The 23625-nt window shown below is 46.1% G+C and overlaps 1 protein-coding gene across 2 annotated transcripts in view; it reads left to right on the top strand.

Annotated features, from left to right (window-relative positions):
- Positions 1-22039, top strand: part of DET1 (DET1 partner of COP1 E3 ubiquitin ligase) — a 47226-nt gene extending 25187 nt beyond the window's left edge. Inside the window, exons 6-7 of one of the 2 annotated variants that reach the window (XM_074399989.1) lie at positions 2-86; positions 21700-22039. In XM_074399989.1, the coding sequence (XP_074256090.1) occupies positions 2-83 (82 nt within the window). In that variant the 3' untranslated portion in view covers positions 84-86; positions 21700-22039. Of the gene's footprint in view, position 1; positions 19477-21699 lie in introns of those variants that run through there. The other variant, XM_074399988.1, reaches the window with a different exon arrangement.
- The last annotated feature ends 1586 nt before the right edge of the window (positions 22040-23625 follow it).

The following is a 23625-nucleotide window of genomic DNA, read 5'->3' as shown; positions in this document are numbered from 1 at the left end:
GCTCTTCAAGTACTTGGGTTCCAGGAAGGACTGTGAAAGAGATGAGAGGCCACGGATGCAGCAGCTGTTCCTGGAAGAACTAAGTGGTAAGTGCCAGCAGGGAAGACAGTTGTCTGCCAGGATTGTTTCCTTCCCTCGGGTTTTCTCTTGGTAATTGTCACAGCTGGAGGAACTGGGTGGGTAATTGCACATCCTCGTGTGGAAGCATGCTCCCATCTGTACCATCTGTGTCATGCAGGTGGAAGAGTGAGCAGCTCTCCTTGGCCATAGCAGAAACAAATACTGTGTAGCACGTACTATAATTTGGGTAGTGGAGCTGGCAAGCCGCAGGTGTCCCTACAGAGACCAGACTGGCTGTTCTTGGATGGCTGAGCCATCACAGCCGCCCCATAAACACCTGCTGGCCCCAGCCACATCCTCTGTCACATTCTCAACTCTTGCCAGCCTGTTTATGTTTTATCTGCATAATGCCAATAGTGTAATAGGCTTGTTTAGTAACATCTTACTTGAAGGTAGCTTTGAAATGTTGGGTTCCAGAGCAGACTGTGAAAGGAGGCATGGATGCAAACAGCTGGACCTTGTATTTCCTCTGCCATCCAGACTGACTTTCTTTGGGAAAATAATACATGTGGTATAAAATGCTGAGCCCCATCGAACACAGTTCATCTAATTTCAGTGTGATCAAAATGGAGCAGCCAAATGCAGTCTCATTCAGCATTCAGTGTAGGATGTGAGCACCTACTATGAATCAAGTAGAAACTCTGTCAGGATGCCAAGAAAGGATGAGGAGACAAATAGAGATTATTATAATACAGTACAATAATAGCTTTAATTGTGTCTCTCTAGGGAGAGTGGAGGGAGATGAAGGAAGGGCAGAGAAGGACAAGTATACTGGGGAAGAGCACTGGAGTTGGATAAAGGGCGGTGTGTTGTGTGACCAAGGGTTGAGGACGTTTCAAGGAGAGGCCCAGCATATGCAAAGGTAGGGGAGTATGAAAATGGTAAATAAGTGAATACAGCTGCAGCACACGCTGGGCAAGGGAGACAGGGAAAATGCGACTGAACAGGTAGACTGAGGGGATATCGGGAAGAGAAGTCTTGTGCAAGTTGCTAGGGTTTTATGTGGTGGAAGGCATAGTACGAATTTCACAAGGTAACTTACTTACGTATTAATGATACAGATGCTCCTCGACTTCTTAGGGAGTTATGTCCAGAGAAACCCATTGTAAGTCGAAGGTATCTGATGATGGGTTTATCTAGGCATAACTCCATCTTAAGGACTTTTCTGAATGTGTATTGTGTTTGCACTCTTGTAAAGTAAAAAAAATCCTGAGTTGAGCCATTGTTAAGTCAGGTACAGGCTGTAATTGTGTTCTTGTAGTGTACTACCCATTGCTCCAGGAGAAGTTGTATTACATGTTCGTGGGGCTGAACTAACCTTTATTCATAGAAACACTTTACCTGCAGCCTTTTCTTTGAACCAGGTGGTTTGATTGTATCTGAGGACCTGGCAGAGTGGAAAGAGCGTGAAGTGTGAAGTCACTCGGGTCTCAGTGGGAATCCTGGCCCTTCTGCTCATTCATGTGTGATCCTGGACCAGTCTCCTATATTTTCTGAAAGTTAATTTGTACTTTCCTCCACCTTAGCCACATATTCCATTGGTCCTATCTTAGATTTTTTTTTATCACCTCTAACTGCTCACCTCTGAAGTTTCCATTTCATAACCCATACACTCCACTCTGACCACTCGCTTTTAGCCTTTCACCTCACTCACTTTACTGCCTCTACTATAGAGGATCTTAGGCCCCAGTGAAGCCTCCAGTCCCTGACCCAAGTTAGGGTGAGGTTAAACTGCTATAGCTAAAAGACACTACAATGCAGTGATCAGATAAGACAGGATTTTTTTTTTTCTCTCTCTCTCAGGTCACAGTACAGGCAAATGTTAAAAGTCAGTGAGTGGTTCTGCTACACACAGCCTGAAGGACCCAAATATCTTTTATCTTGTTTCTTTGCCATTCACTGTGCCATTGTCCCGGATTGAGATAGGGAGAGGGTGAGTGTGGAGAAGACTCTCCATTAGGAGCACACATCACTACCCCTCATGTTGCATTGGAGAGGTCCTCACCATATGGCTACATAACGAGCAAGGGAGCTTGGGAAATGTAGTGTGCCTGGCCAGCTGTGTGCTGGGTAGTCTTGCATTCAGAAGAAGAGATAATGGGTTTTGCTGGAACACTAGCCTTTGCTGGGATACCAGCATCTTCACTAGCTGTCACCTACCCTCAGATCTCCCTTCTTTCCTTACTCAACCTAGGTTGCATGATCTAACACCATAATCACTCACTTAACTTCCTTATTATTCTGCCTCCTTCATGTAAATTCTGAAAACTCTCAACTCTGTACATGTCTCTCTGAACAGTTGAATATAGCTGCAGAAAAATCATGTCTCGTCTTAAATTCATGACCGCAGGCCTAAAATGGGCACTCAAGACTACTGAGCAATCCTTTCAACCTTCTAAACTCTCCTTATTTGTTTACTTTTCAACTCTCTGAAATTGCTGTTTGGTACCTTTGCTTCTCCCTTCAAAACCCCTTCTTCAGTAGGCCAGGCTTGGTGGCTCAAGCCTGTAATCCCAGTGCTTTGGGAGGCCAAGCTGGGAGGATTGCTTACAGCAAGGAATTCAAGGTTACAGTGAACCTCACTGTACTCCAGCCTGGGCTACAGCGACACCCTGTTTATTAAAAACATATTAAAAAACTCCTCCAATATCTCAGCTGGTCACCTTTCCACTTCTTCTTGGCAGAAATAGAAACAATCAGGTGGGAACTCCGTAAGTTTACCACGTTAATCATATGACTTGCATCTCTACTTGTTCCCTGCCCTTTCCTCCTATTGCAGCAAATGAAATCCCTGCTTCTCTAAAGGCAAGACCTTCTGTCTATCCAGTGAATCCTGTCACCTTGTGGCTTTTCAAAAGACCTTGGTCTTTGTTCCTGCAATTATTTTTCTCTCTCTTGCATTATCTGTCTTTTGATAAATCATTTCTATTGCTCGAAGATCTTTGGTCTTTAAAAAGTCCTGCCTTGACCCCTTATTCTCCTTTAGTTACTGTTCATTTCTCTGCTACCCTTCATAGCAAAACTTCTCAGAAGTTGAAATTAAATGATTTCACTTCCCTGTGGCCGATTTCCTCAACTTACTCCAGAGAAGGTTCTGTCTCTATCACTCCTCTGAAACTGCAGTTTTCCAGGTTACCATGTTGCCAATACAGTGGTCACCTCTTGTCCTTCTTTTACTGAACTTCCCAATATTGGATGTAGTTGATTTTTCTCTGTACCAAGAAATACTTGGCTCTCTTGTTTCTAAGACAGTGTATGGTTTGCCTTACTGATTGTTGCTTCTTGGTTCCCTTTGTTGGCTTCCCCTTTTTGGATTTATTAAGTAGCTTTCAACTGCAAAAACAGAAAATCCAAAATTTCTGGCTTAAACCATAAGGAAATTTATTGTCTTACAGAATTGGAAGTCCAGATGTAGAGTGAGTTTCAGAATTGTGTGCTCTAGGTCGGCAGTCCCCAACATTTTTGGCACAAGGAACTGGTTTTATGGAAGACAGTTTTTCCACAGGTTGGTGGGTGAGGTAGGGTGGGGTGAGGGCAAGGGGAATGGTGTGGAATGATTCAAGCTCATTACATTTATTGTGCAATTGTTTCTGTTATTACACTGCAATATGTAATGAAATAATTATACAACTCACCATAATGTAGAATCAGTGGGAACTCTGAGCTTGTTTTCTTGCAACTAGACAGTCCCATCTGAGGATGTTGGGAAACAGTGACAGATCATCAGACATTAGATTCTCAAAAGGAGCATGCTACCTGGATCCTTTGCATGTGCAGGTCACAACAGGGTTTGTACTTTTATGAGAATCTAATGCCACCGCTATGACAGGAGGTGGAGCTGAGGTAGTAATGGGAGCGGCTATAAATACAGATGAAGCTTCACTCACTTGCCCACCACTCACCTCCTGCTGTGTGGCCTGGTTCCTAACAGTCCATGGACAGGTATTAGTGTATGACCCAGGGGTCAGGGACCCTTGCTGCAGGTAATCAGTCGTGTCATCTATGAGTCATGTTCTTTTCTCCTCTTCCTTCTGCTATCCAGAAAATCAGCTTCATCCTAAGGCAGATTCTTTTTGAGTATGCGCATAGAGTTGATAATGGTAATGTGGGCTACGTGTTTCTTCACTGATATCCTCAAAAAAGAAATGTTCCCAAAAATCTTTACCTCATTGTACCATTGACTTGAATTCAGACACATGACATTCCTAAACTCTGACCCCTTTTATGCAGACTGATTTTGGCCTAGGATCCTGGTCATTAGCAAGGAGTATAGACTATTGTGATTGGTTTACACTGCTCAGGGCACATCCCTAGAGTGAAGTCGGATGTGTGGGAGATGGACAGAACAGAGGGGGATGGAAAAAAGAGAAATTGAGAATAATTTCTAAGTTTTGGGCTCAAATAATGGATATATATTGAAGCTATATGAGAAATCCTGGAGAAAAGACAGGTTGGCAGGGGCGGGTAGTAGAATCAGTGTTTTAGACATGCTAGTTTTGAAATGCCTATTACATATCCAAATGAGGATGTCCCTTTAAGTTATGGAATGAATGAATTTGGAGTTCAAGAGAGGAGTCAGGTCTTGACTTATAATGTTAAAAGGCATCAGCATATAGCTAGAATTTAAAACCATGGGAATGGATGAAATGAACTAAAGAAAGAATATACAGAGTAAAAGGTGAGGAATGGCACTGGGACTCTCCAGTAGCTCTAGGGAGAGCAGAAGGGAAGCACTCACCTCATTGAGTACTTGGCCCATGTTAAGTTATCAGTGCCTTTTTTTTTTTTTTTGTATATTAGTTTTATTCCTAAAGGATTTAAGGCAGCTCTCAGTAAATTCCAGTGTCATCTCTCCACAAATGTCTGATAGATCTCAAGAATCCAGAGAAACAAGTTCTTTGGAACCAAAATGTTGAGAAAAGCAGAGACAGACTTTCAGATGCAAATTCTTCCCTGAACCTCTCTCTTCCTATCCCTGCTTGGCAGAGAGCTGACAAGTCAGCTATCAGTGCCACGCTGCTCTGGACCTTGAGAGAAGTGCTCCATTTGAAGATAGCAAAACATTTTTCATTTGGAGCCCTTGCAGAAAAGCACAGTATAAATGAGTGACAAACCTAAATTAGATAATTTTTAAAAGAATGGTAGCTTCATTATTTTCAAGTACACAGAGTAACTTAAACTCAGTCATGAGGTGTTCCTTTGTAGAAGCCCTTAGAGACTTTCCTTAATGAGTAGATTATAATATTGGTAATCAGCATAACGGTTCTCTGCAATGCGTGCTTTGAAGGCAATTGAGCATATTAAGTGATTTTGATGTTCCACAGGGCAATTTTGTTTATAGCATTTATCTGCCCAGTATATACCCTTTATAACTATAACCCTCTGTTTGAAACAAAAAGAGTTCTGAAGTCTGCCCTTCAGGCAACGTTTGATTACTAGTATAGGAGGCAGGGAGATACTTAGTAGGACTTGGATTTTTTGGCCATGGTGCCTGATAGAATTATGGGAATAAGTTCTATGAGAGGACTGTTGCAGACACTGGCTCTGTCACCTACGATGTACCTCTGAGCTTGATGGTAAGAATTTTAGTGAGTCTGTTTCTCCTCTGTAAAATGGGGATGATTTCTACTTTGCAGGGTTGATGTGAGCACTAAATGAGTACTAATTAGAGCTCCTAATATAGTAAGTGCTCAGTAAATGCACACTGACTGCCTTCTCCCTTCTCTGTAAATCACCTGCCACTTTAGTGTCACAGTCTGCTTCCAGCCCAGGTTGTACCTCTTCATTTCCTAGTGACCAGCTGACATAAGCTTGCTTCTTCTCTAGACCCAACCCCTGCCCACCCATTGTGGTTGAGGTGGTGCCATTCTGTAGCCATGCATCGCTTTTGCCCCTGCATACCCAATTCTGAGAAGACCAGAACATCTTTAACCTGCTTTGCTACCAAACGCATTGTTTAAAGGGAGCTTTGTTTGCTGAACGTTTGTTATTGGTGTGTTGCTGATGGCTAACATTTATTGAAATTTTACTTACTGTGGGCCAGATGCTATGCCAAGCACCTTACATAGGAAAGTACTTACTGGATTTTATCAATTTTGAGATGCATTTTTTGAAATTGGAATGTCTTAAAGTTGGTGTTTTATCAGCATCGGCCAGGCAGCAGTTGTAGTGTTATTGTCATTGCCTGTGCATGTGCAAATTGGGTATGCTCTTCCCGTTGTCATCATTTTTGTTGAGTAAATGTGCATTGTTGATACCACATGTGCTCAATGTAAGAGCTTTTTAAGATGCCTTCAAAAAGATGACACTATGATTTGGTATTATAATGAAAAGGTTGTTTTGTACTCAGAAAGGCAGAACAATAGGGTTAATTTGATATTAGTGAAGCACAGATTTGCCACTGGAGGGATGAACATGATTTTTTACAAAGCAGGATGTGTTTTTTGAAACTAAGAAGGAAAGATACCCACTAGTAAATGAAGTTTTATTGACGTGCTGAGATTCATGCAAAAGGATTGCCTATTGGACAGCATACAAGGCAACTGAAGGAGAAACTGACCCATCCTTTGGAATAAATGGAAGACGTTTTAATGTAGTGAGAGGTCTAGTGTAACCAATTCATGCAAAGCACAGGGCTCATCATTGAGGTGTGAATTGATTTGTTAGATGCTTCCTGCTGACTTTGAACAGGAGCTAATTAACTTCCAGGGACATGTGATTCAATGTAGAAAAAGTGAAACTAGATTTTAAGTCAAATAAGAAACAAAATCCAAAAGGCCAAAAGGCTTTTTGAGTAAGTATGCCTTAAGGGTACTGGCATTTGTCTTAATCAGCTATGGGAAGGCACATAGAGAAATGACTGTCATGAAGAAAGACGTTTATTATAAGCATAGGTCCCTAGAAATTGTATGCCATGCAGGGCCAAGGGGAAGCCCCTGGATAGGTCAGGAGGCAGAGGGAGCAGGCGAAAACATGGATAAGGGCCTTTGTTGTGGTTTCTGCAGAAAGGAATGGGCCAAGCAGCAGGTGAGCAGGTTTGGGATTGACTAATTTAAATTTTGGTGGACCCTGGGGTCTAGCTAGGTGCTACCTGACCTTGGGGTGATTAGGTCTGAATGTGAGAGCCCTATAAAGAGGTGGTTGGGGGTGTGGGCTCTGGATTGGTTGGTTTGCATATGAAGGACATGTTCCCAGGTAAGTCGTTTGCTATCTCCAGGAATTAGCAAACTCTGGGAGGGGCAGTCCAGGGTCAGGATGGCCCCAAGAGGTCCAAGCATCAGAAAACACAGGCAAGCTTCTGGAGAGACCTCCTTGCTGAGGAACTGAGGCTTCTTGCCAATAGCCATGTGAATGAAATATCTCAAAATCCAGTCCTCCCGCTTCATTCAAGCCTGTAGATGACAGCAACCTTATCAGAAACCCTGAGCCAGAACTGCCTAGCTAAGCTGCTCCCAGATTCTTGACTCTCAGAAAAAGATAATTGTTTTTTTTTTGTTTTTTTTTTTTTTTTTTCCACACACAGGGTCTCCTTCTGTTGCCCAGGCTGGAGTGCAGTGGCACGTTCATGACTCACTGTAGCTTCTTTTTTAATGTTTTGTAGTAAAAGAGCCTTCCTGTGTTGTCCAGGCTGGTCTCAAACTCCTAGGTTGAAGCGATTCTTCTACCTTAGCCTCCCAAAGTGCTGAGATTACAAGTGTAAATCAGTTTATAGTGTGTAAATCACAGCTCTAACCTTACCTTTCTAGTCTGGTAATGTCTCTGAATGCCAATCTCTCTCTCTCTTAGAAAGAAAAAGGTCCCTTGTCCTCTCTCTCAATTGTCTCACCATCAGTAAGGGAACCAGGTAACCAGTCTTTGAGTATGGAGTTAACAAGAAGGAGCTGAGTGTTGGGCTGCTTTTTTGGAGATACTCCCTGCTTAGCCATGTAACATTTCATTAATTCTTTAATGCTGAAGTTTCACCTCCTGCAGGGAGCATTTGTAGCACCCCAGGAGAGTTGTCAGCAGTTGCTGCCTGGCAGTAGCACACATTAACTAAAGAGCAGAAGTGGGGCTTGAAGGCTCCCCACACTGCTGCACCTTCAGCTGCTCTTCCTGGGCCAGCCCATTCTGCCTCCTAGGACCCAAGATCTCCTGGTCTGCAACTCTTGTTTCTCTTCTAAGTGTAGTCATTAACGTCCCAGGGAGAAGAAGAGACTAAGAAAAAAGAGAGAGAGAGAGAGAGACTGTCTCTTACTTTTAATTAATTGTTGAAAGAATAGAGAGGGACCTATATTTCTACTGAAAGAAAGGAGAAGTTGGGAAATGGGAATATTCTCAATAGTAATGAAAAAGTGAATGAAAGGTAATTTTTAGACTCGGTCTCTTTGCCCTAGTCTTTAAATGTTTCTGTTGAGGGCTACAAAGTTTGAAATCTGACTTAAGGAGGGATGTATTACCCAAAATAAATTGCCTCTATCATACAGTGTGATACAATGGATTGTGGAGACTCAGAAGGGTTAGAATGGAAGGAGGTGAGGGATAAAAATGTACATACTGGGTACAGTATACACTACTCAAGTGATAGATGCACTAAAATCTCAGACTTCACCCCTATACAGTTCATGCATGTAATCAGAAACCACTGGTACCCCAAAAGCTACTGAAATAAGCAACAACAACAAATGGGACTCTAGCTTGTTTTCCTTTTAAGTCCTTTTTAAAATGTCATTCTGGCTAAAACAAATTTTTTAAATGCTTATCTGAAAAGTGATTGTCAACCCTCAGGATAGGTTAGGGGTTAGATTGCTGTAGCAGCCATGTCAGAATCCTGAGAGGAATTTCCTTTGCTGGGGGCAGTGGAGGGGACGGGGAGGGGAAACACCTCAGTACATTCTTATTGGGAAAATGCAAAATGCATACATTTTCATATTACAGACCTCAGAGAGTTTGACAAACAATCTTGTCTGATGCAGAAGGCACAGTGATTTATAACTGGGGTACATTCCCTCGAAATCTTAGAGGAACATGAGATTTACCTAGTTATCAAGCAAGGGGAGAAGTTTCAGAAGGTTAAGAAACATGTTGGAAAAACATTGAGTTTCCTAAAAACGCAGAATGGAGAAAGCTGGAGCCAGATGCAGGAACATTTCTGTGCCTCTCCTGATGGGAGGGTACAGAGAGGGGCAAGCAACAAGGGCCAAGTTTAGAGAAACACAAGGATGCGAAATGGACCTGTGCTGGCCCAGGTGCCATTGTTCTTCTGGGTTTCTGTTTATAATTTTGCAGTGAGAAATCCCCTTCTAGGGGGAAAAAATCCCATAAAATTGAATACATACAAATAAAAACATATGCATGGCAAAAAAAAACCAAAAAAACAAAAAAACAACCAAGAACCAAAAAAGTCAAATGACAACACCTTTAGCAAAGGATTGATTTCCTTAGTACAAAACATCCTATAAATATATAATAAAAATATGAACACAACAAAGGAAAAGTGGACAATGTTATTAGCAGTGTTCCCAGAAAAAAAAACAAACAAACATGGTCAACAAGCAGATGAAAATTGCTTATAATATTTATTTTCACCCATCAGATTAGCAAAGGTTAAAGATGTGTGATGACCCAGTATTGACAGGGATACAGGGTGCTCTCACCCACTGTTGTTGGGAGAGTAAGTTGGTTCAGATTTCTTGAAAGACACAAAAGTTGTATGTTAAAAAATGCACATAACTTTTAACCCAGTTAAATTCTAACTCTAAATAGGTGTCAATACCAAAGGTATCAGAAGAAAAAAATAACAAATGTGTCAGGGCAAAACATTTCTATATGTGAGCAAGACGTGTTCATTGCAACTTTTTATGAAAACGTGGGAACTGTTAAATGTGCATCAGTAGAAAACAGGCTAAATAGATCATGAAACAGCCATACAATGGGATCTGATAGAACTGTTAGAAGTAATGAGGCGAATCTGTATAGATTGATTTGGAAAGCTCTCTGAGACATTAGTTGAACTGTGTGTTTAGCATGATGCTATTTTTCATTTGAAGAAAAAACTGTGCTGAATGCGAAGTCAGTATACATATAAATACATGCTTTTAGAGTCAAAGAATGCTTTTAAAAGGACATAGGAAGGCTTTTAACGATGGTTACCTCTGGAAAGTAGACATGGAAGTGAGGGAAGATAGACATTTCCCTTTATAATTTTTTTTTTTAACTATGAACATGCATTTAGAAAATTTTTTCATTGTAGTAAAAACCATAAAATTTATCATCTTACCTATTTCTAAATGTAACACCACTGCGAGTGCAGTAGTGCTAAGTACATTCACGTGGCTGTGCAACCAGTCTCCAGAACTTTCATCTTGCAAAGATGAAACTCCATACCCATTTAACAACAACTCCCCATTCTCCCTCCCCACAGACCCTGGCAGCCACCATTCTACTTTCTATCTCTATGAATTTGATTACTCTAGTGCCTCATATAAGTGGAATACTACTATTTATCCTTTTGTGACTGGCTTATTTCACTTAGGTTGATGTCTTCAGAGTTCATGCATGTTATAGTGTGCGTCAGAATTTCCTTCCTTTTTAAGGCTGAATAATATTCCATTGCGGGTAGATACCACATTTTCTTTATCCATTCATCCATCAGTAGACACTGGGTTGTTCCTCCTCTAGGCTATTGTGAATAGTGCTGTTATGAACAATAGATGTATAAATATCTCTTGGAGAGTCTGCTTTCAATTATTTGGGTCATATACCCAGAAGTGGAATTTAATGAGATTTTCTTAAAAGTATTTAACACATGAATTCACCTGCAGCAGTAGAGGTGGTATTAGGTGGACACTCTGTGGAGTAGTTGAACTCAGTAGTCTCAGGCCAGATTTTCTTTACCAGCCTCCCAGGGGTTTAGCAATTTCATTCCTGCCCCCTGAGCCTTTCCTTTGCGCAGAGACAGGAGGAGGCTTAGCAGGTTTGTGAACCAGCTGCTCCCATCTGCATTAATTCAGCACATTTCTATAGCTCCCCGAAGGAGGAGATGCTGCAGCAGCATTTAATTAGTGGCCAGGAACATGCTTTCCCAAGGACACGACTTATTTCTCAGCCACCTGCTGCCTGTTGCTCCCTAGCAACATGAAATACTCACATCTGATTGCTCTAAAGCCCTTTCTCTCCAGATGAGGGGGTGGCCAGTTCACCTGCTGTCATAGCCTGGGGTGGAGGCGGCGGTGTCCTTGGGTCTGGGGCTAATTCTTGAGAAGAGAGTGGTCTGAATATGTTATTCCTGCCAGTTGTGGAACTAACCCTCTTGATCCTTGAACTGGTGGTTCAGGTGCTCCACCACTCCTCTCCTTCAGGTTTAAGATTAGAGCAGACAGAATGTGACACAAACAGAGCAACATAGTCTAGAAAAGTCCACTTGGATTTTAAAGTACAGCTGAGAGACTTAGAGGAAGAGGGAATGATCTCACCCTCAATTGGGAGCCCTGCCTTTCAGGATGGACTAGGTATTGGAGGCCCTGGCACCACACCACTGTGTGCAAGAGGAGCAAGGGGAGCTTCTGCCTCATCCTAGGTGGCTGGCTAACTGCTCCTGGATTCTAGGGCCCTTGGGAAGAGAGAGTGGGGTGGCAGATATCCGAAGGCGCCACCGCTATGAGTCTGAACTTGCCTTCCTCACCAGGTTTGAGAGATGGCTGCTCAGAGACTAGACTTCAGACCAGGCTGGTTCCTCCCCAGTGCTTCTGCAGATGTTGCAGACTAGAGCCCTGAGATGAGGTGCCGCTCACTGACATGCTTTATTTGGTATGTTTGCAGTCTTGAAGTTTTTAAGAATATCCTGCTTTTTCATGTTGCTGTCAGGAGGCCCAACTGTCCCACATACCAATAATCAGGCTCCCTTTTAGACTGAGCATGTATGCTCTCCAGCTTGCACAATCCCCTCATTACTCCTTCAGCCCTGTTTGAGTGTGAGACTCCTGTGTTCTCTAGCCACAATGGTGAACATGGCTGTGTCTGCAGGGGCCACCTCGTATTTACTCATTCATTCATTCCACAACATTTATTGGGTTTCTTTTGAGTATCTGACCTTGGGCTAGGCACTGGGCTAAGAAGATCAATACAGTGTGGTCTTTGGACTCCCTGAGCTCATGGACCAGGTTCAGAGACAGATAAGTAAATGGGCTGGGGGGATTCACTGAAATCAGGTGACAAAGAGGTGCACAAGGGTTGGGATAGCACAGGGACCTTGGGTATGTGACCTAGACTGGGGGGGCTGGGGAAGTCTTCTGGCAAAGATGTCACCTGAGTTGAAAATTCTGAAGGACGAGAGGAGTTAGCTTGATGACAAAAGGGGAGAGGTGGAGGAATGGAAGAGAAGGGTATTCCAGAGGCAGTGAGGTGCAGATGCATGGGGGCACCAGAGAGTTTGGCATGCTTGGGGACCAGCAAACAAGAGCTTGCCTAAAGCTGTGGCCAGGGAGGCAATGGGGAGCAGATCCTGAAGAGCCTTGTCAGCCTCCTGAACATTAGCCTTTAGAGAGCCCTTGAAGAGTTTAATTAGCGAAGCCACTTGTCAGATTTATGTTTTCAGATTACCCTAGCTACAGAATGGATTTGATGCAGGAAGCAGGGAAGTCTAGAAAAGAGGCCTTTGCAGTCACATAGGAAAGAAATCATCTCTGCATAGGAGACTCCTAAACTCCTTCCTCCTGCCCTGTAGGAGATCTGATGAAAGGGAGGAGCAGACTTTCAGAGGTACAGAAACTGCCCCAGGTTTGGCCCCTGCTGTTTGCATTCAGCCCGCACTCTTACTGCTTCCTCTGCCCACTTTGTTCCTGCTTCTCCCACCCTGACTAGCTTCTTATAACGGCAGTTGGACTTGATAATATCAGCAGAGACGTGGCACAGTGCTGGCACTGTCAGTGCTCAGTCAGGGACAGCTATTGTGGAACAACCTGGCTGGCAGAGATCTGATCTCAGCCTCTGTCCAAGCTGCTGCCTCTCAGACGGAGCTCTCGGTATGCTGGACACTATCTCATGTGGCCTGTCCCAGCCCAGGGCACTGTCCCCTCTATATCTGACCAGGCCTCAGTGCTCTGTGACCCAGGGAGGATGTAGAGGAGTGCTGGTGGGTTGGCAGTGGCCAAGAGATGGGGAGGATGGGATGGATTGGCATGATGTGGAGGAGTGTGCAGTTGCACATGGGTGAACGAAGGAAGGACAGAGTCGGGTGAGTCAGCAAGTGGGGGAAGATGGTGCCCAACCAAGACTGGGGAGCCACGAAGAGGCCAGTTGGGAAGGGAAGACACTGGACATGGTTGGTGGGGCTTGTGAGAAGATAACCAGTGGGGACATGCACAGAAGAGGCAGGTAATGAACTTGGAATGCCAGACCTTGAGACTGGAGGTCAAGCTTGAGGACCCAGAGGTAGAGCATGCCACTGGTATCATGAGAGCCACCAAGTCACCCAGAGGAGTTTTTGAGCAGTGACTGTGTGCCAAGCATGGTGTTATCACTCTATTAACTGCTTAAATCCTCAAAACAACCCCATGAATTGTACTAGGAGGCGTTTCTGGACTGCTCAGTTACTAGCCCTCAGTTACTGAGTGGAAGAATCAGGATTTGAGCTTGAGTGATCTCTGCTTCCAAAGCTTCTGTCGAGAACTGTCACGTGCCTGCATTGCTGCCTTCTCTGGGCGCCTGTCCTAGGAAGTTGTCACACTTTTCCACCGATCTAAATGACAGCTCTGTGAAGGAGGCAATAATATTCCTGTTTTCAGATGTGAACATTGAGGCTCAGAGACTTGCCCTAAATAACACACACGGTGGCTGTAAAATCAAATCGGGATTTGAGTTGAGTCTCTGATTCTGAAGCCTGAGCTGTTGTCATGAGCGCATGCTGTCTTTAGGGCCAGTTTGGATAGTGAAGGAGGTGAGGACAGGGTAGGCGTGAGAGAGGGAGGGTGCTGGAGGCACAGAATTCATCACACTCACCAAGGGAGGGAGGCTGGTGAGTTGCATAAGGTTTGATCTCTAGAATACTGACTCCATGCTCCCTCCGCTATCTGACCCTGCTGTATTGTCTCAGCCTCAGTTTCTTCATCTATAAATAGGCATAATACTGACTTCTGAGTGTTGTGTTGAGGATGAAATGAGAGATTGCATGTCTGGCCAGGGTCTAACATGTAGTGAGCCATCCATAACAGAACGCACTTGTCAAGTGCCAGGCTAGGCTGCCCTCTCCAGAGCCTCTTCTTCAGTTAGCATGGGCATAAGTGCATGTTTGAAGGGTTAATTTGGCATTTTCAAGTCATTCCACCCATGGTGAGAAAGAACTAGCTTTTTCCATTTCTAGGGAGACTATAGGAGATGACAACCCTTGGTTCTGGTGTCCCTTCCAGCTGCTGCTTATTGATGAAGTGAAAATAGGAAGCTACCACCTCTCAGTTCTCCTGCTGTGCAGGCAACTCCGGCCTGTATTAGCCTGCAGACACTTTCTAGGTGTGTATATTCTATATTGTGTGAGCCACAGGACAACAGGAGTCTGCCTTTGGGGTGGAAGTGCAGAGGAAGACTGTGGAGGGCTGTGTCCTTTCCACACTTTCCTCAGAAAATACAAAGGAGTGGCTGGGCTGTGGCCACTCAGTGCTGCAGGCAGTCTTAACATTGCAGCCTCACACTGAAGTGGTGCTTGTGGGGTCACCGAGGCCACCTAATTCAGAGGATCCCAACAGTTTCTAGTCCAGGGCCTCAGTTCACCCATACAGTGACTTCAGTGGGAGCACCCCTATGGTTCTACTTTTCATAGCCTTCGAGTGACGTGGTCATTTAATTGGTTCCCGTAGCATTCGAGCCTCTTTCTGGGTTTGTAAGGTTCTATACTTTCTGAGTTCTAACTGGAAGCAAAGGCCAGCCTCCCTCACAGGGGCACTGCCACTGAGGCTCTGCCAGTCAGCCCACCTGTGCCAGACTTCCGGAGCCAGCTGTGCGACACAGCCTGGGGGAGTTCCCTTTCTAGGGCAGCAGCCCCCAGATACTAGTATTTCAGTACCAAAGTTGAGTTTTCCAGATCACATCTGGAAACAGCATAAAAAATTGTTTTACTGCTGGAATGATGAGAGTTAGGCAAGATGATTTCTGCTGTATAGACCGGAAAACCAGTAAGAGAACAAGGACAGGGAGTCACTGACAGGGTCACAATTAGCGTGCAGGCCTTCCGTTTTACAGTCTTTCCACTAGATTCTTAAGGTCCATTCATAGGTTTCTGGATACTTTCTGAAGAGGGTTCTAAAGCTATTCCTTAGGGCATCCTTACAGTCCAAACAGATGAGCTGAAGGCCCTGACTGAGTTCAAGCAGGGGTCTACAAGCCCCAGAGGGAGTGCAGGGAAGCTTAGAACAGTGAGTACTTCTTGGGCACTTGAACCAGACACTGTGCTAAAATTCTTTGTGTATGTCAATTAGGTTTCTGCTCAACTCCCTGAAGTGCCTACTATTACCATCTTCATCTTACAGACAAGGAACTCAGGCACAGAGAAACTAAGTAACCTTCTGGAAGTCACAAAGCTGAAGCCAGAATTCAAACTTAGACTTTGAGTCTGCGGCCCAGTCATCTTTACCTTGCGACATGAGGCACTGGGGAAGGGCACGGGGTAGGGGAGGACAGACCGTTTATCTGGAACTCACACTGTATGCAGGTGGCCAGCCATGTGGGAAGGATGGAAAATCCCCATCTGAGCCACAGTTCCAAACCAGAAGGAACTGAATGAGATGCTCTGAGGGATAAGGCCTGTCTTAGAGACATCCTCGCATCTAGGAGTGGGTGGCAGATGGACAGCCATGGAGCCCAGCCCCGACCAGCTGCTGTTTGCAGGGGGGAGCTACCCTTGTGCCCCTGTGGTGAGTGTGTGGTGACAGTGGGATTAAGTGTACCCAGCAATCTCAGTGACCATTGGGTGGAGTGGCACAGTGGGCCCTTCTGGCTGGCCCTTCCAGCAACTCTGAGTCCTGGGTGCTTAGTGCTTGCTAATCTCCATTCCCATGGCAGCAGGATGTGTCACAACAATTACTGAGGCCGTGGAATCTCCCACCTCTCAATGGCCAGGCGGTTCACCCAGCAAATGTCTCCTAATCTGAAGAGCTGGGAGAGCAAAAGATTTTATACATTGTCAGAGAACCCCCTTTAACCTCCCTTTTAGAAAGGAAGATGTAAACCAGGACAGTGGGCCTGGAGTTGGTAACTGAAGTGAGAGAGATCTCTCCTCTCTTCCTCTCAATTCTCCTTCTTTCATGTTTTCTACATCCCCTGTAATTTGGGTCTGCTGATTTCATTTGTGAGGTCCGCCTTCTGTTTCCTGCCTCATTTCACAAAGAATTTGAAGCCGCTCTCAACTACACATTCAAAATAATAGGACAATACAGTAAATGTTTGAGTAATTCGGAGCCAGAGGAATATATGATAAACTCCTGAGATGGATGGAATGCCAGGATTTCTTAGTGACCCCTTTTTAGAATACCGCATCTGGAACCATTCTAGCGGGACATATTTTCTTTTTTTATATTATATAAGCAGTTTATTTAATGCATATTTATTAACATCTATTTTATAAAAAGAAAAAATATCCCTCATTTTGACTTCTAAATTCTTTTGTCACATTTTGGAGACTTCACTATGGTGTTCTTTCTGAATCAGACCCTGGTTAATGTTTTGGGTTCTAGATAACACTGTAGAATCCACCCCGTATATCATTTTAGTCATTCATCTTGTTAATCCAGAGTTCATTTATTGTTTTGAAACGTTTCTCCAGAAACATTCTAGAAAACCATCTTAAAAATCACATTTTGTAATGCATGCTGGTGTTCCCATGGCGTTTTCTGGAACGTGGCTGAACCTGGAGCTGGGAGTTTGCTTCTCTGCATTGTGAGGAAGGTCAGGGGAGCTCTGGGCAGCTAACATGGTTAGACGTGAGGCCCCGCTCCAGCCACTGACATAGGCTCTTCTGTTCCGTGAGGCCCTTAGCATGCACTTACTGAACAGCTACCCAGCACTTGCCTAGGCCCCAGCTATGGCAAAGCCACAAATCCTGCCTTCATAGAGTTATATTCTAGCCCAAGATACAGAACATAAACAAGAAAACTAATCAACGAGTGACATGATCTGACTTGTGCTTTAAAAATAACACTCTGTGAGGCGGGCAGATCACTTGAGTCAGGAGTTGGAGACCAGCCTGGCCAACATGGTGAAACCTTGTCTCTACTAAAAATACAAAAAAGCCTAGCCAGGCACGGTGGCATGTGCCTGTAATCCCAGCTACTCAGGAGGCTGAAGAGGAGAATGTCTTGAACCCGGGAGACAGAGGTTTCAGTGAGCTGAGATCATGCCACTGCACTCCAGCCTGGGTGACAGAGGGAGACTGTCTTGGGGAAAGAATCACTCTGGATGTTGGGGACAAAATGGGGCTGTGGTTGGAGGGTAAGGTGGTAAAAACAGCCAATTAGGAGTCCGAGGCAAAGGGCCAGGCAAGAGTAGGCTGATGGCAGGAGAAATGGTGAGAAATGGTCAGATTGGGACATATTTTATAGGTAGGGCCAACTGGACCAGTGGATAAGCTCGGCACAGGGGTAAGGACAATAAGTCAATGACTCCAAAGTCTGTTGGCCTGAACTGAGTAAGTGGCTCCCTTAGGTAGGACTGGGTGAGAGGAAGGATTTTCTGGGGATGGGATGAAAACCAAGAGTTGCAACTTAGCCATGTTGGGTTAAGCTGTTTATTAGACATTCAATAAGAAGATCTATATATTTCTAGTGATCAGTGACCACTTTGCTAAACCTGGCCTGGGTGTGTGGGAGTAGAGAGGATGGTCCCAGAGGAACAGGCTGCCAACCTCACAGCCTATGACCAGGGCAACCCTGGACTCCCCTGGAAGACCTCTGCCCACGGCAGCTTGCTCTAGTTTTACAAGTTCATTCATTCAGTTGCCACATTCAACACATATATTTTCTTTTTTTTTTTTTGAGACAGAGTTTCACTCTTGTTACCCAGGCTGTAGTGCCATGGCGCAATCTTGGCTCACCGCAACCTCCGCCTCCTGGGTTCAGGCAATTCTCCTGTCTCAGCCTCCTGAGTAGCTGGGATTCCAGGCACGCGCCACCATGCCCAGCTATTTTTTTGTATTTTTAGTAGAGACGGGGTTTCACCATGTTGACCAGGATCATCTCGATCTCTTGACCTCGTGATCCACCCACCTCAGCCTCCCAAAGTGCTGGGATTACAGGCGTGAGCCACCGCGCCCGGCCAACACGTATATTTTCAATGTGCCCTGCAAAGGCACAAGTTTATGGTACCATCTAAATGGATGGACAACATACTCTTTTCTGTTGCCCTATTTAGTGCCCTAACTTTTGAAGAAACACAAAAGCCAGCTGAGTGAATGGATCTGTTTGTAAAATACAGTTAATAAGGCCCATGAGGCCTGGCTCCTATTCCTCTGCCTATAGGAGGACGCGTGAACACAGAGCCCTTTTATTCTGTGCCTCTGTCCCTCAGGCCAATCTTTCCTGGCCACCATCTCCTCACTGCTGTCCACTCTCCATTCTCCAAGTGTTTCCATGCCTCTGATCACAGCCCTGCTCAGGACCTTTAGGCATGTCCCAGCCTCCTCTGCGGGCCCTTCACTGCCTGGCCTCAGCCCTGTTTCCAGTCCTTCCTCTCAGCCTGCACCTGCACTGACTCCACCCCATTCTGTCCACATCACTCAGGAGGGCTGTTTCCTGGATCCTGAAACACAGGTGTGTTTCTTTGCCTTCTCCACATCATTCACACCGTGGCTTCTGCCTGCTGGTTGCCACAGAAGGCCCAGCCCAGCAGCTGCCACCCTCAGAGGACTTCCTTCCCTGATCCCTGCCCATCCCCACACCCAGCACAATGACTGCCATGCTCCTCAGTGCTCCTGAGGTGCTGGTCCTTCGAGGAATCACAGGTCCACCCAGGAAGTACTGCTGCCCTGTGCCTGGGAGGCTGGACTTCGCCTTAGTCACAAGGCGCAGACAAGGCAGGTGGCCTGTGTTCTCACTGCCCAGCTGGCTCTGTGTGCAGTTAGGAGCCAACTCACTGTGCGCTCCTGGAGGCTGAGACAGGGTCGACAGTCTAAAGCTGTGCTTTTCAGCAGGTGCAGGGTGGGATTACTGCAAAGGCCTTTCCTGGAACTTGCCAGAGGTGGAGACTTTCAGAGCCCACCCAGGGCCCACTGAATCAGCACCTGTATTTTCATAAGGGTCACTGGGGATGCACGTGAACAGCCGAGGATGAGAAGGGCTGGTAAGAGAAGGGCTAGTCACCTCCCGGGAGGACTTAATAAAGGACAGCAAAGTGAATCCAACAGTGGCCAACCATTCCAGGCCAAGTAAGAGATTAGGAATTTGAAAAGGGGTATTGTGCCAGTCAGGCTCTTAGTTACAGGAAACAGAAACCACCCTGGCAATTTCAGGCTGAAATGGATTTGTTACTGGACCATTAGGTGTTTACATATCCTTAGACAGGCCCAGAGTGTCCCTGCAGATGCCCTAGGTTGCTGCTGCCTTGGTCCCCATCAGGGAGGCAGGGCTTCTGGAGGGATTGTGGGGGTGGGTGACCTTCAGCTCCTTGACCCCAGTGGAGAGGCTGTCATGGCCACTGTCACAGCCACCCCTCAACACTCACAAAGCTGCTGTGGAAAAATCCATCTACCCAACCAAAGGGTGGAGAGCAAGCAAATGCTTTCCTAAAAAGTAAAAAAACCCAAAACAACCAAGGGCAGGGGGTGGGGGTGGGGCACGAGGATGGTCTCTGCTGCTCTTCTTCCGATCTTGTGCAGGCACAACTAGTGAGAGATCATATACAGTCACAGCTGCTGTCCCCTGCTTGGAAGTCAAGCAATGGGCGGCTGGCTGGCTTGTAGAGTGTGGAGCCTATCACAAGCACAGGGCAGTGTCTCCTGCTCTGGCTGGAGGTTTGCTGAGCTGCAGAAAACCTGTGAGCCTACGCCATGCCTACTCTAAAGTAGACTTTGATGAGAGAGTTCTTGGGAGCATAGCATTGATGGTACCTCATGTGACTTGGCTAGGAAATAACCATGCAGGTCGAAAATGGAGTGTGCTTCTTCCAGGAGAAGCCTAGAAATGGAAGGCTGGAGGAGCAGCCTGTATAACAAGGCAAGGAGAGAGGGGCAATGACTGGGTAAGTTATGCTGCTGGAAACTGGTGGCCCCCGAGGCTCCTGCAGCTCAGTGGGCACTGTGAAGGGAGCTTGGCTTGAGCCAACATTGCTGGTACCCCTCTCACTTGATGTGGCTCAGAGGTGCCCACAGTAGGAGGCTGGATAGGGTGGGCTACAGGGCGGGAGCTGAGACAGGTGAGGAGAGGCAGCGCGGAGTGCTCAGGCTTGTCAGGGAAGGGGCTGTGTTTGGGTTCTCCAGGAAGTTGACTTGGAGACAGTTCTGTGTTGGAGATTAGGGGAGTACCCCAGGATCAATGCCTGGAGGAGGAAGGAGGATCCGGCAGAGAGGAAGAAGGTGAGCTGTGCTGCAGGCCCCTGGGGGTTCAGTTGGAGCTGAAAGTGTCTGTCAGAGATGCCCCCTATTGGTGAACATGCCCTTGGAAGGGTGTGGCTGGGCTGTCCCTGGTGCTGACAGTATTCCCAGTAGCTGGGCGATAGGCCCTTCCATGAGGAGGTCTGGGCAGTACAACTCCATATATCCCCTGTCAGAAAGGCCTGGGGCAGAGGTCTCTGCAGGCATGGATGAGTAGGGCAAGCTTCCAGAAAGCTCACTGTAGGGCCCATTAAAGAATTCCCCTGGAGTAAAGGAGGTGTGGCCGCCAGGGCTGGCCGAGAGCCCCACATATATTGCCTGCTGAGCAAAACAACCTGACTCTCCCCCAGTTCCATCTTCACGATCCCAGACCTGGGAGAGTCTGGGGGAGGGGAAGCCGTGTGTGGGCTGTGAGGTTGAGGTTTTATTATAGACTTGACTGGACTTTTAGGTCCCTGGAGAAGAGTCGTAACTATCAAATGGAATTTATTCTTGCAATTAAAAGTAACCCGGCCAGGTGTGGTGGCTCACTTAGGCAGATCACTTGAGGTTAGGAGTTCCAGACCAGCCTGGTCAACATGGAAAAACCCTATCTCTACTTAAAGAAAAAAAAAAAAAAGTAACCAGAAAGCCATGGCGTCTATCTAAGATGGAGCTGCAGGAGTCTAGAAAGGGAGATGTGAGGAAGCTAACTGGGGGCAGTGATGGGAGAAAAAGAAATCCTGTCAGCACTCAAGTTCAGCCCACTACTGAGTGTGTACTCCCCTCAGTGAGGGGCTGGGGGTATGGTGGTTATGACCTTGGGTGGCCGGGAGCAGAGGAGGTGGTGGACACTGTACTTTTTGCTTGTCGCATCCTAGGAGGCTTTGGAGTCCACGTGTGACCCAGTTTTCTGCCTCTGTCTGAGCAAAGTGAGCTCTGATTAGAGGAGGTGTGAGAGCTCTAAATGACTGCAAAGTTCTTTTCAATCAGACAGAAAATAGGTGAGAAATGCATTTCCGTTAATGCCCCAATTATCCCAATCCCAACAGGACAAAAAATGTGCTTTTGCCTGCTCCCAGGGACAAGACCACCAGGATCTTCTGAGTGTCCTCTCCCAGAGGCAGTCCGGCTAGCACAGCAGAGGGGGCTGGAGAGGGGTCCTTGCAGTGCACCAAGGCTCCCCTGCCCTTTCAGAGAGCCCGGGATCAGGCCCAGGTGAGTCCGCGCCTGAGACAGGGTCCACACAGGCTCTGCTGGTGGCGCCCCTGCACCCGCTCCTGCACTTCGCACCCCTCCTCCACCCGGAAATGACACCTTTGCCTCTGCTGTGGTTTGGATGTCCCCTCCAAAACTCACGTTGAGAGTTAATTGTCATTGTGATAGTATTAAGAGGTGATTAGGTCACAGAGTGGATTGTTAGAAAATCCAACTTGGCCTTTGGATTCTTTTTCTTGTGCACACACACTCTCTCTCACACACACATACATGCCCTTTCTCTCTCATACACACACACTCTCTCTCTCTCTCTCTCTTACATCCCCTTTCTTGCCCTTCTGCTTTCCTCCATGGGATGACACAGCACAAATGCCCTCATCAGATTTGGTCCCTCAACCTTGAATTTTCAGCCTTTAGAACTGTGAGAAATAAGTTACCCAGTCTGTGGTATTCCATTACAGCAGCACAAAACGGACTGAGACAGCCTCCTAAACTTCCCTAGAATTCACTCTGCCTGGAATCTTGCCTGCGGCTGTTTTCTGCCAGACTCATCTCTCACCTAGATTCCAGCCATGACCTCCTATGGGCCTCCCTGTCTCCAGGTGCCTTTAGTTCCTCCATCCAGTGCCCCAGACTCTAGCCTGCTCTTTCTAAAACCCATCTCTGACCATGGCAGGGCCCTGTTAAAACCTTTCAGGGGCTCCTGCTGCTGACAGCCAGCAGAGGACTCTCCTGGTGCCCCAGTAGTATGGGGCCCTTCTGATGTTACCAGGCCACCAGATGTCAGGCTGTCCCTCCCTCCCTCTTACTCCACCTGTAGTCCACCCCAGCCTTGCCCATTTTTCTCTTCTGTATTCACCCTCCCCCAGCTTCTCTCCATCCCCACTGACTTCTCTAGCATTCTTTCCTACCCCTCTCTACTAGATTCCTGTGGCTGCTGTGACAAATGACCAAATACTAGATGCCTAAAACCACAGACATTTGTTCTGACACAGTTCTGGAGGCCAGAAGTCCCAAATCAGCATTACTGGGTCAAAATCAAGGTGGCAGCAGGGCTACACTTCCTTTAGAGGCTTTAGGAAGGAAACCATCTTCACATGGGTTGACAAGAATTGCATGCCCAGTTCTGGACAGAAATAGAGTTAGAATGAAGCATGGATCAGGCAGCGCTTTGGCCCTGTTCCTTGTTGCTACAAGTCACGTGCACTGGTTACTGACCATTTGCATCCCCATCATTCCTACAGATAGGATTTCTGACTTTAGGATCCTGAGACTATTTAAGAATTGATTTGCATCCATGTTGTTCCTGTAGACGGGACCTCTGACATTAGAATCACAGAGCTTTTGTGTACAGATGGCTTAAGATATTTTCCAGGCCCCGCATTCCAGGAACCAGTTTGAAGACCCCAGAATGGGATCGGCATGAGAGTATAGTTGTTTCATATCCTTGTCCCGTGACTTTACTCTGTACTCTTCCACCCACCAATCAATGCTCTCCACACTTTGGCCCACTCAAAAACTCTTAACCCTAACCCCAAACTCCTTGGGGAGATGGATTTAAGGTTTCCTCCATCTCCTCATTCAGTGACCCTACGATTAAACTCCTTTCTGTACTGCAAACTGGTGTCTCGGCATATTGACTTGCTGTGCACATCGGGCAATAAACCTGTCACAGTTTCAGGAACAATCTGTTGTTGCTTCTTCCAGCTTCTGGTGGGTTTTGGCATTTCTTGGCCTATGGCTGAATCTCTCCAGCCTCT

Source organism: Saimiri boliviensis, chromosome 5 (assembly GCF_048565385.1).
Source record: "Saimiri boliviensis isolate mSaiBol1 chromosome 5, mSaiBol1.pri, whole genome shotgun sequence".
Classification (NCBI taxonomy): domain Eukaryota; kingdom Metazoa; phylum Chordata; class Mammalia; order Primates; family Cebidae; genus Saimiri; species Saimiri boliviensis.
Note: the sequence above shows the minus strand (reverse complement) of the source record. Positions and strands in the feature narration are given on the sequence as shown.